Source organism: Kwoniella shivajii, chromosome 4 (genome assembly GCF_035658355.1).
Source record: "Kwoniella shivajii chromosome 4, complete sequence".
NCBI classification, from domain to species: Eukaryota; Fungi; Basidiomycota; class Tremellomycetes; order Tremellales; family Cryptococcaceae; genus Kwoniella; species Kwoniella shivajii.
Window position 1 is genome coordinate 504,979 of NC_085911.1, and position 16,755 is coordinate 521,733.

Here is a 16,755-nt window from a genome sequence, read left to right on the forward strand (position 1 = left end):
AGATGTGTCAAAGATCTCATGATTCATAAGACAGAGAAGTAAATGCTAACCATGTTACCTAATTTTCCTTCTTCAGACTCGAATTCTCCTCGTGCCGCCCAGAGAACCGCCCCCCACCGTCCTCATTCCTCCAAAACCGAGTGTCCCAAAACCTAAACCGGGCAAACCCATCCGTCTCACCAGTGGGAAATGAACAAGGTCGTTCTAGGAGAGAACCATACTCAATCGTAAGAGAGGAAGTACCGGTAGGACGAGGTTTCGAGGTTTTTGGCGGAAGTCTTGTATGACGAGATTTACGCGTTTGCTCGGTGAGATCTTGATGTATGGGTTGACTCATCATAGTGGTCAAGTAATGAACGCAGCGATAAGATAGTTGTGTTGATGTTCATAAACATTCTTCCTTGACAAGATCAATTCAGAGGTAAGCTGACATGTTCACGGACACGGTGGAGAATCCGTCCGAGCACATCGCCGCCATAGTGGGTTCAGATTTACTTATTTGTCATGAAAGAGCAACGAGACACCTGGCTTCCGAGGCAAATAGAAAGCGAGAGGGCCACTCTTGCCTCGAACCAGTTTGCAGGTGATAACGAGCACCTATGCATCATTTGATATGGTATAAGTATATATATATTCTATAATTTACAACTATTGAAATATTGACATCTATTTATTGTACAACAATTCCATCCTACTTACGGATTATGATTTCAGCTTTCACTATGACTTTTGACAACTAGATTGATATACGACGAGTGAAACGACTGGTAATGTTCGAAACTTTTTTCTCCATTTTACGGTCCTATCCGAGCTTGATTACCCTAAAAATTCCTTCTACCTCTTCCCCAAATATCTATATCTTGTCCTCCATACTGATTGTGATGAGGAATGCGATCGCCGGCTCCCGTTGCTGACAGCCCCATGACTCTTTCTACCTTGTCTTCCTCTTCTTCATCGTCATCATCCATCTCGGCATCGATCGCATCTTCGTCCATCTCCTCATCACCTTCATCAGGTGGAGTAGGTGGACGTCCACCCATGTACTGAAATCCTTGTTGATTCATACCCATCCCGAAACCTTGTGGTGGTCTAAATGCTCCAAATGCACAAGCCTGAGAAGGTCCACCATTGTCTCCTCCATAATGTTGAGATTGGGCGAAAGCGTTTGATGAAGACTGTTGATTACTCATTCTAGCCCATGAATCTTGTGCATGTGCTTGAGATGAGGTTGGTTGTTGCCATAATGGAGCGAAAGCATCTGCGTCAAATGCAGAATATGATGTAGGCGGAGAAGAAGGTGTTACTTGAACGGAACAACCGAATCCATATGATGATGATCTCCGTAATGGTCCACCGGGTCTTTGAGCTAATGTCGGTGTAGTCACATTCATAGAAGGATCTTCTGTGAATGAATGGAAAGATGCTTGTGACATTGGTGACGGGTATGGTTGCGGTACGTTCGATTCAAAATTCGCATAAGAGGAGGGTAAAGAAGTTGGTTTACGTGTTGAAGAAGTTGATCGTGATGGTGGAATAGGTCGAAATGATATATTAGGTGATAAAGGCAATGTAGGTCTAACCATTGTTTGTGCTAGATATTCCTGTTGAAAGAAACGATCGGGTAAACGAGTATACTTCGACAATGGGAATCGATGGATGTAAGAGCGTGGGAAAAAAGAACGGAAGATAGTAAAGAGATTAGATACTAACCTGAAGTGCCTTGAGATCGTATGCTTCTTGAGATACATGCATTGATCCACCAAGACTTGCGATAAGATCTTCCATCGTTGAAGTAGCAGTGGCCATGCTTGCCCCTTTTGAGGCTGATGGACAGGGTTGTGTATAAGGTGAAACACGCAGGATGTATGTGAACCAAATCGAATTGACAAAAAATAAGGAAGGATGGAAGCAAGGATAGAAGAGAGAGATAAAGCCGGATTTCTTTATTTATAAATAAAATGGTAAAACGGGACCGGGCGCAATGTATATATATATATATATAAATATATATGTGGGGTTCCAACAAATCCAATTTCTTTTTAGGTTACTTGGTGTATAGGCAATAAGCGGTAATAGCTTTCTTTATGATGTCGATCCAGTTGGAACTGGACGAGGATCTTAGATGATGGGATGTGACGAAAGCAGATGTGCTCTAGCTCAAATAATCCGACTGGAATATCCACTCCACCGATACGCTAGTTGCAAAGTTATTCGATAAGCGACAGTCGTTCTTTTAAGAATGGAACGATTGAAGAGAAAAAAATGGTTCGTAGATCTGATAAGTGACGAGAGTGGCTTCTTCTGTTTATCGGTAGTACGTGCGACTGAGATATGTGAAGATATGTACGTAAATACGTCGCCGGGAACAAAGTTGGAAAGCAAACGAGTCTTGGCTAGCGAATCGATTGTGAAAGACCTAGAACAGTAAATTGTAGGATCTATGATAACGATGAACAGATAATGTATGATTCAGAGTAGTGAGATGTCAACATCAACATACCAAAAATCAATTCGAAAGAGACTCCACCTGTACAACGGCAAAAGTACCCACCCCCTTGCATGCACCCCCCTCATTTCAATTCCTATCGATGCGTCTCATGTTGCTAAAAATGAACCGACCATACAACCATCAAATATTCGGTACATTTCAGTACCGGCATTACCGACCGACCGATAAGGAAAGAACAAAATCCTTTTGCGTCTTTTAACTTTGCATTGGGGTTCTTGAAGGGCCCGCTTTGGAGTCTTTGAACTTTTAAACTCTCAGAAATTACCTCTCCAGGGGTATTGGGATCATAAACTTTGATCTTTCTCGGTGGTCCCACCAGATCCATCTTCCCTAACCAGATTTCGCTTGGAATCTTTTTGGTCTTTCTTGGAACGGAGTTAATTTGAGCACGCCTGAGGACCCGATTGAGAATTATCATGATCGTCTCGCGCCGTCCGGTCCTTTCCGGCCGGACATATTTTGGCTCAAGCTGCGGGAAAGTGAAATATTGCGGCAAACACAAATGTCCCAATGAAACTCGACCTAGTCAGGCAGGAGAGAGACCGCTGAGAAGGGTGAACCGCTCCGATTCGGGGGAATTCGCAATAGCGGACCGCAAATTACCGTCCCATGAATACCGAACAAAGAGTTCTCTCTAATAAGACTGGCGGCCCGGAGATCGTCGACAGGAAGAAACCCCGTGGGATTGGCTGTTTTACAAAGGTGGGGCATCATTAGAAAACGCCGGTTATGCGGAGGTTTGATTTACGGCATTTGCAGTTCATAAACTTTAAACGAGACTCGACCTTATCACTTCGACGCTAAAAAGACTTTCTATACATTTGATAAGGTGGGGACTGAAATGGGGATGTTTAACTTGTAAGATCTCGCTTGGAGTTGCGCAATGTCAGATTGGCAACAATTCGGTAGCGTATGAGGTTTACCTACTCGGCGGTCGATTTTGAGATGAAATTTTGGCAATAACGATGATTTGAAGTAAAACAGTAGTGTTGGTAGTATGATCAATCGACCGATGATGATGCTGAAAGATTGTGTTGTTTTGGTCGGTTTCATTTTCAATCACCTCTGCGTTACAGTTTTCGGCAAAGTGCCTATATCCATTCATCTCCGCTCCCTCAACAAAAGTAGGCTGTCGTCCGAGTCGGGGAGGGTGTCATAATGACAATAATGAAACTTTGTTAATCTCAACTAAATGAGGTGAGCCTTTGCAGCATCTCGGTCACTTCGATACCGGGTATCCCAACAAAGTATCATCAGATTACGTTTCAAACCGAGCACTCCGTCGTATCCCTCCGATCGTTGATACGACGGAGCGATATTTTTTCTTTGAAAGCTGGAGTCGAGTGGTTACCTAATGGCGGGATGTTTTTGGGTTTCGATCTACTGTAATTACGACTGCGGCGGTTGAAGGTGAATTGAATCTTGCCAAACTTCGGTTCATGCATCCGGATGCTATCGATGGGAACGTCGTATCGCTGTTTCATTTCGTTTGTAAGTCGGACTCGGACGCCGATGGATACTTCGCAACATTGTATGAGTAATGGCGATTGGTGCATTCAAGCGCTCAGATACGTCAAATCCCTTCCCTTCACACAATCTGCCGCTAACGTTCATATTATTACACATTCAGCATGAAGGAACGCTGTATTAGCATTAGCGAAAGAAAGTAAACTCTTTAAATTTTATTCCGGAGTCTGCGGATGAGAAACGACACAGTTGATGAGATTTCTGAGCGTGGATTCAGTTTGTTCACTCGAGTATATGTAGCTGGGATACAAAGGGTACAGTCAGTAAAGATGAACAATGGCAACATTGGACACGGATCATCGGTCAGAGCTCCTTTCTCTTGAGACTGGGGATGTGTCAGTCAGCCGTCGACAATTCTCAATATTCTGTCATTTCTAAGTCGAAGAATACATGTAAATCAGTGGCCAGAATTCAGGCAGATTGTGACGCCCACCGCCTTGAATCTATGGTAATGATCCGTTTCTATGTACAAGATCAGCTAGACTCTGATGAACTATGAGATACATATTGTTTAACCGTCTTCCACCGATGTCAGACGTTTTGTTCGTTGGGTGTGCGACCGCTGCAGTTCTTCTAACGGGGGAAAAGCAAGTTCTCAGTCGCGTCTTGGAGAGGCGAATCTGACAAAAGCCTTAGATCTGATGTGGGACAGACTACATGCAATGTACTCGCCCAATCTAATAAGTACGTGACAAGGGGCAAAACATGGATGAAATGGGGGAGAAGATCGTCAAGGAGATGATTGAATGATATATTTATATCTAACAGTCCTTTCATGTAGTTAATTTACTTGCACCGCCATGCTGAATACACGCGTATTCAAAATGTTCTATCGTAATCAAGGATATTTTCGGTACCTTTCAAAAGTTAACGCATCCCCTCCTCGCCCAGCGTAAAAGTTTGACAGTGACCCGCATATTCACACCCCTTACTTCACCTTTCATTCAAAAGGTAGCCTCTCAAGTTTATCATATCACTGCATTCCACACTATCGTACTTGCATTTCTGTATCTGGTATGCTCATCCCACCTGCATGCAAGTCGAACAGGGAAGAGCGATAAAAGGGTGTGAAAGTAGTTTGCTTGCTCACAGATAATTCGACATTCAACTTGAAATTGAGCTTGGATCGACCTTCATTTGATCCATTGTCATCAATTCACAAAAGATCGCCTGTCACCTCGTTCGATCAAAACACTCAGGTCTTTCGCCCTAGTAGATAAGAGGAGGTGAGTGAACATCTTTCGACCAACGATTCATCCTATACTGTATGAGCTGATTGATATCTCCCTGACCTTGGATTTTGAATACAGCTAGGTAGCGATGTTCGGCTTTTTACCCATACTTTTATTAACAGCCAGCTATGCTCTGGGTACACCTCTCAAACCAACATTCACATCTTGTCTATCCTCTTACTCGCCAATTGCAGCTGGCCAGGACCGTCTGAATGTCACCGACATTTATGCGGAGATCTTACCGGGAGATGAAGCGAAAAGGCTAGGTTTAACGGGAGATGGTCATAGGGTCTTGAGGATAGATTTGGTCGGCGTAGTTGGATCGGAAGTTACGGGTTACGATAATGTAACGAACAAGTTGGGTAAGTACCTAGAGACCAAAGTCGCAAGTGAGATTGAACGCCGACTGGCTAACTGACCTTTGAATTTGATCTCAGCTACTCTATTCACAGATACGAAAGCTGCGAGTTTCAATGTATACCAATCGACTTCATGGCTATGTAATTCCCTCTTCCCTCCTGAATTACCCACGCCTTATTATCCCTATAATACAACTTATTGTCCATTACCAGCCGGTAATTTCGCTATCAACATAACAGTACCTCTGTACAAATCATACGCCTTAACAACATTACAAACTGAAGTGAGAATAGTAGATACCTCGTTGAATGCGGCAAATTTAGCTTGTATTGATATTCAGGTTTCGCCTTACAATAGGAAAGGATGGTATTATAAGTTATTTTTATGGTTACCTGTATCAATAGCGATTGGATTTTGGATTGTTAGTTGGGGAGCAAGGTTCATCACTGGTTGGATAGTGGGAAGTGGCGTAGCTGAATATGATCAAAAGGAGAAAAATGCACTCAAAATCGCAGGAACTAATGGTCCTAATAGAAGAGAAGTGAGATTGAGGAAATGGGGTACCATGATCATTAGTGGTCTGAGTGGTGAGAGATTGAGCGTTAGTGGTGGACTATTAAGATTTGGTGAGTTTGATCTTTTTCTTGTTAGAAACGATCTGGAACAATGCTTATCCTTTTGCAATGCAGTGACACCTTCTCTCAAGGATATCATGTTTCATATCCAATTCTGTACGATGTTGGGTATGATAGCTGTGAATTGGCCGGGATTCGCTTGTGAGCAACCATATCTTCTATTACACAAATAATTATAGTTGCAAATGGTTAACACTTTAAATAGATCCGATATTTGCCAGAGGAGCATGGGCAGATCTTGTGTGGAGTACGTTGTTTCGATGCTCATGTCACTGCTTCGCTGACCTCTTTCAACAGACACAACCCTCGTTCAAGGATCGGACTTGGATACCAAGCGGATCAACACTTATCCTGCCAACTACACTCCGCCTACAGCCTTCGCAACCCAGATGAATGACGCTCAGTATCCCTTGTATCTCGATTCATCCACTTTCAACCCCTTGTTTGACAATCACGATTCTGCTCATGGTATAGCATCCTTCGCTACCGCAGTTGGTCTTCGACCTCAAGATCTCTTCGGCACTTGTTTGGCTATCTTCTTACTCCTCACAGCTGCAGTATTTATAATCAGTATCTTCGTCTGGGCCCTGCATGCTCTCTTCGAATACCTCTCGATAGGTCCACCAAAACAGCAAGGAAGTCCTGGGCCTAAAAGATCTAGTTTAGGCAGTAGTCCTCGAGGTAGTTTGGGTGCTAAAGAAGCTTATGATCCTCGGAACACGCTCTGGTCGGATGGTCCAAACACTCTGCCCACCAGAGCTTCGCTTGCACAACAAGCAAAGGCGTCTGCCGCGTCTCCCTTAAGGCGGATCTGGCTGAGATTCAAGTTCAAAGGGGAGGCAGGTGCTTTCCACGCTGCTGCCTTGTATGGTAACCTTATTCGATTGATCCTCATCTTCCATCTGCCGATAACCATATTCTCAATATATCAACTTATCGTGGGCGGTCGAGCAAGTATCGTGTCTCGAGTATTCGCGGCTTTGGCTTTCGTGTTCATCTCCGTCACAATACCTGCCTACATTTTATATCGAATCTCAAGAGCACCCAGCGGCAAACTGTACGATGCAACAAGAACGCTTTTGTCTTTGGGACCGATGTATAATATATATGTTGAGAGCAAGCAGATGTACCGCGCTGTTCCTCTTACCGCAAGTCTGATTGTTGGAATAGTCGTGGGAGCTGGGCAGAAAAGTGGAATTGTTCAAGCGGTCATTATTATATTGGTAGAGTTAGCTATGCTGATAATACCTGGAGTCTGGTATCCTTGGGGAGAAGGTGCAAGCATGGGAGCTTCCAATGCTTTTTTAGGACTAATACGTCTGTGTACAGCAGTTTTGGTCATGCTACTCAGTTCAACAGTGAGTGATTTGAATATCGAATATCGTCTGGATTCAACTAAGACGATTAAATAATAGGTTGCTCTGAATACCTCTGCAAACGACTGGATCACTTACGCCATCTTGATCCTCCAAGCAATCGCATTTGTGTTTTTCCTTCTTATGCTCATCACGAAGCTTATCGAGGGGGCAATCCGAGTGTTCGGTACACTCCATTTCGACGAATCGACTCATCCCCTTGATGGAGGTATTTTCGCTGCTATCATGGATCTCGATTGCTTGAACGGTGTCAGAGGTGGCAAAGCCGCAGCCAGAAAGAGGAGGAAGAGGGGTTCAAAGCAATTGCAAAGAAACGTTTCTGCTGCAGGATCGTTGACTACTCAAATGATGTTGGATAGGCATTCTCAAGGTGTAACTAGACCTCCTGTCACTTCGGAAGGGACCACACCATTCTTATCTCCTGGATATCCAGCTTTCTCAATGCAAGATCGTCAAGGTTACTTCCCAGGCTACGTCCCACCTCTTGGACCACCGCCACCTGAACAAGAAAGATTGAGCTCAGAATCAAGATCAGCTGAAGGCGGTGGCGATAACATAATGGATGCCTGGAGACCTTCTCCTGTAGTCAGTGGATATGCTGCTCCAGGGGCTTATGTTCCTTCGGCTACTTCACCTGTGCAAGGACTTTACCCGCCATCAAATGACTTAAATCGACAGAGTGGCTCGGCTCCCTCGAGGAGTTTCTCAGTCATCAAAGGTGGAAGAGCAGATTTTCAAAATCCTTATGATGTTTTAGCTGGGTCCAGTCCTTCTCGAGTCTCACCTACGACTGTCGATCCAAGTGCAGCACCTCCTCAAGTTCGGGTTGCGCAAGTCTCTCATAGGCCAATGTCACCACCTCATAACCGCCAGCAATCGTCTTCGGCCGTCATTGAATTGGCTACTCCTATCGGATCACCTAACTTATCACCACAATCGAGACATACGCCTCTAGGCGCAGGCGGATCATCTCGTCAATCACAACAAGGCATACGACCGAACAATGAAGGCTTACGACCTCCAGCATTAGCTATACCTAAAAGAAGGTCTTTGAATGACCTCAAGAATGATCCATCTCCAGATAGTCAGTATTCCACTTCAACGCGCAAAAAACATAAGAGAGGTAAATCTGCAGGATGGTTTGCACGCGCGAATGGTAAATCACCTATATCAGATGAATCCGAGGAAGAAACAGATGATGAGCCTGGACCGTCAAGGCGTAAAGCTAAACAAAATAGATCATCGAAGACACCTGTAAACCAAGAACACAGAGAACCATTACCGTTTGAACCAGTACCTTTAAGTCCGGAATTAGAACAGGAGAAATCCAACGGATTTAGATTCTTCACTCTGGGAAGAAAGAAACGAGTTGATGACGAGTTTACCGCGCAAGCGAGAGATGAGAATAAAGCTAGAAAAGCTGCATTGGCCGCTGAATCAGGTGCTTTATTAGCTGGTGTCGAAGCTCCTACCACCTCACCTTCGTCCAACAAAGCTTTTGTAGTGAAGCGTCCAGGTCCAATAACGATGTCTTCATTAACCTCACAAACGCAATCTTCTTCACCATCAAATTATGCGCAAGCATCATCGACTTTCAAAGTTAAAAGAACAAATCAACCTGTTCCCACACCATCACCGCAATATATCCACGGTAATCCATACGAAAATGTAAATGAGAATGGGAATTATGTAGCATCAGTTCATCCAAGTCCCAACCCTGGCACTTCGAGTGGATTCACAAGTGTCAATGTCACTCCAGGAAGCATCAGTAATAAATCGAACAACGGCGTTGAAGGTAATAATTCGACCAAAGGTTTCAAAGTATTAAGACCTCCTAAATTCGGTAATTCTTCACCTCAAACTCCGCAAACTTCATCAATACCCTCGAGTGCCTCACGATCGCAGTCAAACACTCCTCCTTCTGGGGATATAGGTTATCCGCCAACTGCTTTTGTTCCTATATCCTCCACTACTTCATTATCGCAACCACAAGGTCAGTCAAAAGTGAGTAACGAGAATTCGAAACCAGGAGGATTGGGGCCCGCAAGACCAACTAGAGATCCAAGAAGGTTAAGTGGGGAGATGAAGCGATAATGAGAGTAAATGCAGACGTCTGCGCGCATAATCGCGAGGCCACAAACCAGATCGTGTCGGATACGAAGTAAATGAGCAGTACTCTATGTAAAATCACGATGGACACAAGCAGCACTAGGAGTGGAAAAGGGAGGATTTCTCATGTAGTTGAAATATAATTCGCTCAATCAAAGACACGGACAATCATATGTTGAGATTTTATATTGACAGATTTATTCATGCATTGCTTCATCCTGTAGCGTTCGTACGCTCCTTCATTTTTCTCATGAACATGATGATTTATGATTTACGTTTAACTAATAGACATGGGTTTTTCCCTTCATCCATTGTACTCGTTACGACCAAACATTCTCTAAAAACCAGTAGAGGCAGACTACCCATTGTCACTATTTAATGAATACTGTTATCCTTGAAACTAGATCTAGCAATCCAAGCGCTGTACAGTCAGAAACATCAGCGAGGTATCCTTATGAGATCCGGAAGCACAGTGGAGTGAGATACTGTTAATAAATATGAGAATAACTCACTCCCAGTATTTACCAACGATAGGATCGATATTGTGGCCACCAGTGTATTCTTGTAATTTAGGAATGGCAACTTCAGCTGATGAACCAGGTTCTACACCCGTGTTTGTGATTGTTCTAGCGAGCCAAGTGATGATGTGGTCTTAAACATGACAATAAAATTCAGCCATAAATCCTTGTTTCGATTGTATGATATGCAATATAAACTGACAATCGACTTCCGAAGGCTCTTCACCGCCTGCATAAGGTCCGCCATTCTTCTGTAAAGCTTGAGTGATCACTCCTCTGAGAGCAATGCCGACTGATTTCCAAAGGTTCTTTCCTTGAGAGTAGTGAGCTTGCTTGGTCGCATCCTGGACATGATCAAAGAGAAGATCAGCGATTTAGGAGATAGATGCATGGTAAGTTGAAGATGGATGCACTTACGTCAGGTTCGCTAATGTAAAAGTTCAATAATTGTTGGTTATCCGCTTTTTTCTTAAGAAGAAAATCTTTGAATTCAGCGGGAGGGTTTTCAGCGAGTCTGAAAGCGAATAGACGGAATCAGCATGAATGCTCAACGTAGTATAGTCACTGTTGCTGCTGCAGGATGGTCCGTACGTGTCCATGTTCATAGCTGAGCTATTCACCACTCACTTGTCTAAAGCCTTTTGTCTGCCTTCCAAGAAACCTTTAGGAAGTCCATTTGCTTTAGCTTTTCTATCATCATCATCGATAGCAAAGAGGAGAGTTGCGTTGGGATCATGAGCTGCAGCGTGGATCTACGCGTCACATCAGAGATAAAGAATCAGCAAGTAGAGTCTTCTTGAGCCTATCATGGTCCCATTGTGATCAAGCTTACCTCTTCGATGATACTGGTGCTGGTGTGAGCATCAGCCTTAGGTGGGTGAGGAGCAATTTTGATGATTTGGCTGACGACAGACTAGAAGGTGACAAACCAATATCATCAGCTCATGCCCGAGTGCACGCCCTAACAATGTAGGAACTGTTCAGAGCGTCAAGGGAAAAGAAGGAGCAGAGACATACGACTGAATCTTGGTATTTCTCTCCTTTGACAATCAAGGTTGGTACTGTACCAGCGGGGTTGATTTTGAGATATTCCGGCTCAAAGTTCTTTCCCTACAGCGATCACGTCAGCCACAAGCGCATGTCCAGAAGAGAGGCGACACGGAGGAGTAGACAAATATACTGACTTCAGCAAGGTTGATGGATACGGATTCGACATCCTTTAAACCAGTCTCAGCCAAAGCGATTTTAGGTACATTTGCCCAACATGATCCGGCGAATTCGTATAGGGCTACATGTATGGTCAACACGATAAGCGAAAGTGCTTTTGTTTGACTTGAGCTACAGTGCATCAAGTGTATGAAAGATGGTGTGAATGGTACAAGTGCAAGAACACTTTATACCCAATCAACCTCCTTATTCTATCAAGAAGGTAACGAAGGCAAGGAGGAAGAGATATTCACTGATTTTATCGGATGACATGTTGTATTCTGCTGTTGCTTGCTGATTTCTCGGTAGGGATATGAAGTGTTCAGTGATAATGCGTAAGTGAAGCAAAATAGAGTTGAAGTCAATGGTAGAAGAAGATCGCTTTCCTTTGGTTTATATGGTTTACGAGAGAAATTTAATCATTGATTCAATACTAGACAAATCCTTCTGTGATCACCTGAACGCACGTCATGATGCCTCTTAAATAATTCATCATTCACCGATTGAATTACCTCATATCATCATACAAAGAGAGTGTGGAGATCACCACGTTCCTGAGATCGTATTCACGCATCTTCTCGCTTATATCATCACACTCTGTAGAATGAAGTCAAACAGGTATCTTTGGTCCTCATCGTGGTTTCATCATGCATGAGCGGAACAAGTCGATCCTCCATAGTCAATTAGGTCTTAGATAAGCTAAAAGATATCCTCCCCGAGGTTTATCTAAGTGCCGAAGCAAGTGCTTTTCTTGATGATAGCAATGGATAAAGACAGTGGAATGTGATCAGACCATCGCATACACATGGACACAGACCCTATATTGCAATTCCATGCAGCCCGTATAACAGAAGTAATCACATTTGATCTTGCTTCGCGACGATGCATACGGTGAGAATCATCATGACTTGTAACAAACAAACGATATGTAATGAGTAAACGAATGAAAGGGTGGCATGATGATATGACCTACCATACCCACCTTGATGGTATGTATGCTTCCTCGTGCAACGTATTCTGTGAAAATAACTGGACGGTCTGAGACTTAAATGCTATGTGATCGATATCATTGAAAACTATAGGTGAGGCGGGAACTTTATACCTTGTTTTACATACTTGACCTTTCTTTCCCATTGACTTTGTCTCATCCACATGCAATGATAAAGTTTCCGGACTTCCTACCTTGAGCGAGGTCCAATTGTGTATAGAGAAATTTGAGGGGAGAAGCAAAGAATAGGAGGCAATAGAGATATCGGACATCTAATATCGCATCCTCTTAGGATCACGATCTTCATAACCGCCTCCTCCGCCTCCTGCACCTCCTCCGTATCCACCACCACTACCACCGGCATATCCACCACCACTGCCTCCATCGTGATCTCTCTTAAAGCCACCACCACCACCGCCAAAGCCGCCGGCACTAGGTGGTCCTTGTTGATATCCATTTTGGAATCCACCACCACCAGAAGGAGGAGGTCCACTGAATGAGGTTAGCTATATGATTCACTGGTTTCTAATTGTGAGAAATAAGAAGACGATATTTACCCGTAACTACTAGATTGACCACCGCCGAAACCACCTTGTTGTCCAGCTTGTCCACCGAATCCTCCTCTGTCTCCTCCTCCACCTCCACCTTGGAACCCTCCTCGCCCACCAAATCCACCTCCACCTCCGCCTTGGAATCCGCCTCTGCCACCGAAACCACCTCTGTTTCCACCTTGGAATCCACCACCTCCGCCTGCCCCTCCTTGGAATCCGCCTCTTCCACCGAATCCTCCCCCACCTCCACCAAAGCCGCCTCTAGGAGGTCCACCTCTGAATCCACCCCCTCTTCCTCCGAATCCTCCTCTGAATCCGCCTCCAGGTGGTCCGAAAGAAGGTATAGGTGGTGGTTGTTCTTTTGCAGGATCGACAGGTTTTGGTCTTCCTCCTAGTCCACCACCTAAACGACGTGGTTTCCAGCCTTTTACCGTACGTCCACGTTCTACATCGACTAAAATCTTCTTGTGATGGATTGGGATTCCTTCAGCGTCTTTGTATGCGGCTAAAAGATAGAAGCAAGCATTAGTCACGTTTACTTCACTGTGGGAGTCATTCAATGAGAGCAGAAAAAGGTAGGTATAACAAAATCTCAAGTCCTATATTCCCCAAAAAGATGCTCACCTTTCATATCCCTTTCTCGCTCATATACAATGAAAGCGTAACTTTTGCTTTTCCCTTTTCTATCCTTCACTATCCTTATCTTCTCTATGGCACCGTACATCTCGAATTCACGTCGTAGATCGACTTCTGTTGCTTTTTTCGACTGTGAACATTCAAGATTAGTTCTTGTTACATAAGAGGCGCGTCTATGAGGTGGACAGCCTATAGAAGGGTGGACTTACCAGTCTTGAAATGAAAAGGGTTTTATATGGGTCTCCCGCTGCATTATCGTCATCTTGAGGTTTATCTACAGTATGTGTGACAATTAGCATGCGATTCGTTAGGACAGCTTGCTAAAGATAGCATATTTTTGAGTCTATGACAACATGGACTCACAATTCTTCTCCGCACTTTTCTTATATTCCTCCTGTCTTTTCTTTCTCAGTTCTTTCCTCATCTTGACAGCTTCAGGACCAATGATACCTCTCTCAGCAACCAGGTCTTTCTTCTTTCCCTTTTTATTTGTTGCAGTCGTTCTCGCTGAGGAATCTTTCACTTCACCATCTTCACCATTCGTTTCACCGTTTGTTTTACTTCCGGCTGCTAGTGCTGTAGAAGAGGATTCTACTTCGGGCGTATCCTTTGTATCGGGTTTAGCATCTTCCATTATACCTCTACGAATTTCCTCTTCATCCGCTTCTTCCTTCAATCTATGAAACAAGGGTGCGACACCAGCGAGCTTGTTGGGTCCTCTCACTCGTTCATCTTTACTCAGAGGCTTGAGGAACGGAGGATGTGGTCGAGGTGCGAAGAGCTTGAGCAAGTTTGGTGGAAGAAGATGTGACATTTCGTATTAAGGGAGATGTTTGAAGGTAAATGTAGACAATATAGCAGCCCTTGAGGGCTTTTTGAGAAAGAAAATCTTCAGCGTTGGTCACGTTGATTGAATGTCGTTTGCCTCGCTATGTCAGCTTGTCTTTGTTCATATCTTTACTAGGATATCTATTTCAGATTGATGATATTGTCATTCGTAAACTCTCTCCTTCCCAACCTATCAATCGCCAACTGCTCACCAGTAGCTTTGTGCCTAAATAACAATACCGCGGTGATATCAATGTGGCAGCCTGCTCTCAAGAACACCATCCTGACTTAGGCAGAAGCGGCTAAAAGGGTTTCCGAAGCTTTGTAGGCGCGCGGGATACTTTGCCTGAAAGATCTTCGGAAGCATTCTTCTGCTGGTCGGTCACCGCGGTCAAACCAAGATAAGCTCGGTTTATCCTGACCAAAACAAAGCTTTCAAAAATGCCGGGCCGAAGTTGTTCATAATCTATTCCTGGGATTTCATTGCAGATCCCATGGATGGATTTGTTGCCTCCTCGGCACGTTTTGTTTATGATCGGGGTTGAGGACCGAACCAGACTGATCAATATGCACCTATTCTGGTATATAAGGAGTCATTTCGAACGATAGCTTTGTGATGGTCTTTGATCATCCCTGCCCACATCTCATCACTGATTCTAATACTGATTTAAAAATCACTTGGACCACAAAGATCAATAACCGAGCAAAACATGTCGACCCCTGAGCCTATTGCGATTGTAGGAGCTGGACCATCCGGGTTACTACTTGCTGTATACCTAGAACAGCATCATATACCAGTTGTAGTATACGAAGGTGATCCACATCCTCATTATCGACCTCAAGGAGGATCTTTGGATCTTCATGAAGATACTGGTCTTTTAGCTTTGAAAGAGACGAACCTTTTGCAAGAAGCTAGTGTGATGATGAGACAAGAAGGTGAAGCTATGAAGGTGGCCGATAAGACTGGTAAAATATGGCTAGATGAAAATGTCCAAGAGGGTGAAGAAAAGAAATTCGCTGAGGGGGATGAAGTCACAGGTAGACCTGAGATTGATAGGCAAGTCAAATTCACTTCTTTCTTCTACGACTCTTGCGCTTACTGTATGAATGATTGACAGGACTGATCTCCGCAACTTACTCATCAACTCACTTTCACCATCAACTATTCAGTGGGATCACAAAATCATTTCTGTCAAAGCTATAAATCCTTCTTTATATCAGATCGAATTTCGCAATAAGCCTTCAATAACTACGCCTTATTTGGTCGGAGCGGATGGAGCATTCTCACTGATTCGACCCTTGCTACACAACATCAAACCAGATTACTCAGGCATATCAATGTATGATCTCAGTATTTCCCCTGAGAACCTTACGCCTGAGCTGGAAGCTTTTATTGGCAAAGGCGCCATGATGATGCTAGATGATGGAAAAGCATTCATGCCTCAAATGAACTCAAAGAGATCATGTAAAGTTTACTTAGCACTCAAATGTTCTAGAGAATGGCAAGATGAAAATCCCTTACCTGAGTCAGGAAGGAAACAATGGTTATGCGATCTGTTTCAAGAATGGACACCCATAACACATGAAGTCATAATGGCTTCCACAGAAGAGACTATTTATCCCAGAAGGATTTGGCAATTTGATCCTGATATCAAATGGGAAACAGATAAGACTGGAGTTACCGTTATGGGTAAGTGTATGAAATTCGATCTTCTTCTTGGCATTGAACTGTTGGAGGGCTGATAAGACTTGAATCTAGGCGATGCCGCTCATGTGATGTCACCATTTGCAGGGGAGGGTGTCAACCAAGGCGAGTCCATCCTATTTGCTTGCTCTCAGAAAGAGAATATATACTGACAAAATGTAAATTTGACAGCTCTGGCCGACGCTTTACTCTTGGGTCAAACCTTGGTACCCATTTTCACCTCGCCTTCCACCAACACCTCAGCCGTTGCACCCTCTCCACAGGCTCTGCATGAAGCTTTGAGAAGCTTTGAGAAGCAGATGCTTGCTCGAGCCAAAGAAGAGATGATAGGCTCAAAGGAAAACATGGACATTTTCTTCGGAGAAGAAGCTGCTCAACATCTAGCGGAATTCCTGGCTAATCGCGGCCAACCACCTTTAGACATGCACTAGAAAGTGAATGGGGAACGATGATATCCTCTTTTTTTCCCTATCAGAAATCGGATATTATTTATACATACAGTAGCTTAATTTGAACGGACTTTGAGAAATATATACACTATACAATGTATATGAGCTATATATCCATGGTCTCTT

The 16,755-nt window shown here is 43.9% G+C and overlaps 5 protein-coding genes across 5 annotated transcripts; 2 read left to right on the top strand and 3 right to left on the bottom strand.

Annotated features, from left to right (window-relative positions):
• Nucleotides 1–821: 821 nt before the first annotated feature.
• IL334_003171 (uncharacterized protein) lies at nucleotides 822–1,806 on the bottom strand (the record flags this gene model as incomplete). Its single annotated transcript, XM_062934907.1, has 2 exons — nucleotides 822–1,601; nucleotides 1,711–1,806. The coding sequence occupies 2 exons, from the start codon at nucleotides 1,804–1,806 to the stop codon at nucleotides 822–824; spliced, it is 876 nt and encodes a 291-aa protein (XP_062790958.1).
• Nucleotides 1,807–5,356: 3,550 nt separating this feature from the next.
• IL334_003172 (uncharacterized protein) lies at nucleotides 5,357–9,733 on the top strand (the record flags this gene model as incomplete). The annotated part of the gene is made up of 6 exons (XM_062934908.1): nucleotides 5,357–5,630; nucleotides 5,706–6,254; nucleotides 6,318–6,404; nucleotides 6,469–6,510; nucleotides 6,561–7,621; nucleotides 7,679–9,733. 6 exons carry the CDS (start codon nucleotides 5,357–5,359, stop codon nucleotides 9,731–9,733), a joined length of 4,068 nt encoding a protein of 1,355 aa, XP_062790959.1.
• Nucleotides 9,734–10,123: 390 nt separating this feature from the next.
• Nucleotides 10,124–11,745, bottom strand: IL334_003173 (uncharacterized protein; the record flags this gene model as incomplete). The annotated part of the gene is made up of 9 exons (XM_062934909.1): nucleotides 10,124–10,169; nucleotides 10,261–10,399; nucleotides 10,469–10,610; nucleotides 10,684–10,780; nucleotides 10,894–11,018; nucleotides 11,099–11,179; nucleotides 11,284–11,376; nucleotides 11,451–11,554; nucleotides 11,727–11,745. 9 exons carry the CDS (start codon nucleotides 11,743–11,745, stop codon nucleotides 10,124–10,126), a joined length of 846 nt encoding a protein of 281 aa, XP_062790960.1.
• A 987-nt stretch (nucleotides 11,746–12,732) lies between these two features.
• Nucleotides 12,733–14,461, bottom strand: IL334_003174 (uncharacterized protein; the record flags this gene model as incomplete). The annotated part of the gene is made up of 5 exons (XM_062934910.1): nucleotides 12,733–12,952; nucleotides 13,018–13,516; nucleotides 13,636–13,777; nucleotides 13,857–13,921; nucleotides 14,011–14,461. 5 exons carry the CDS (start codon nucleotides 14,459–14,461, stop codon nucleotides 12,733–12,735), a joined length of 1,377 nt encoding a protein of 458 aa, XP_062790961.1.
• Nucleotides 14,462–15,185: 724 nt separating this feature from the next.
• IL334_003175 (uncharacterized protein) lies at nucleotides 15,186–16,611 on the top strand (the record flags this gene model as incomplete). Its single annotated transcript, XM_062934911.1, has 4 exons — nucleotides 15,186–15,532; nucleotides 15,594–16,165; nucleotides 16,235–16,285; nucleotides 16,352–16,611. The coding sequence occupies 4 exons, from the start codon at nucleotides 15,186–15,188 to the stop codon at nucleotides 16,609–16,611; spliced, it is 1,230 nt and encodes a 409-aa protein (XP_062790962.1).
• Between the last annotated feature and the right edge of the window lie 144 nt (nucleotides 16,612–16,755).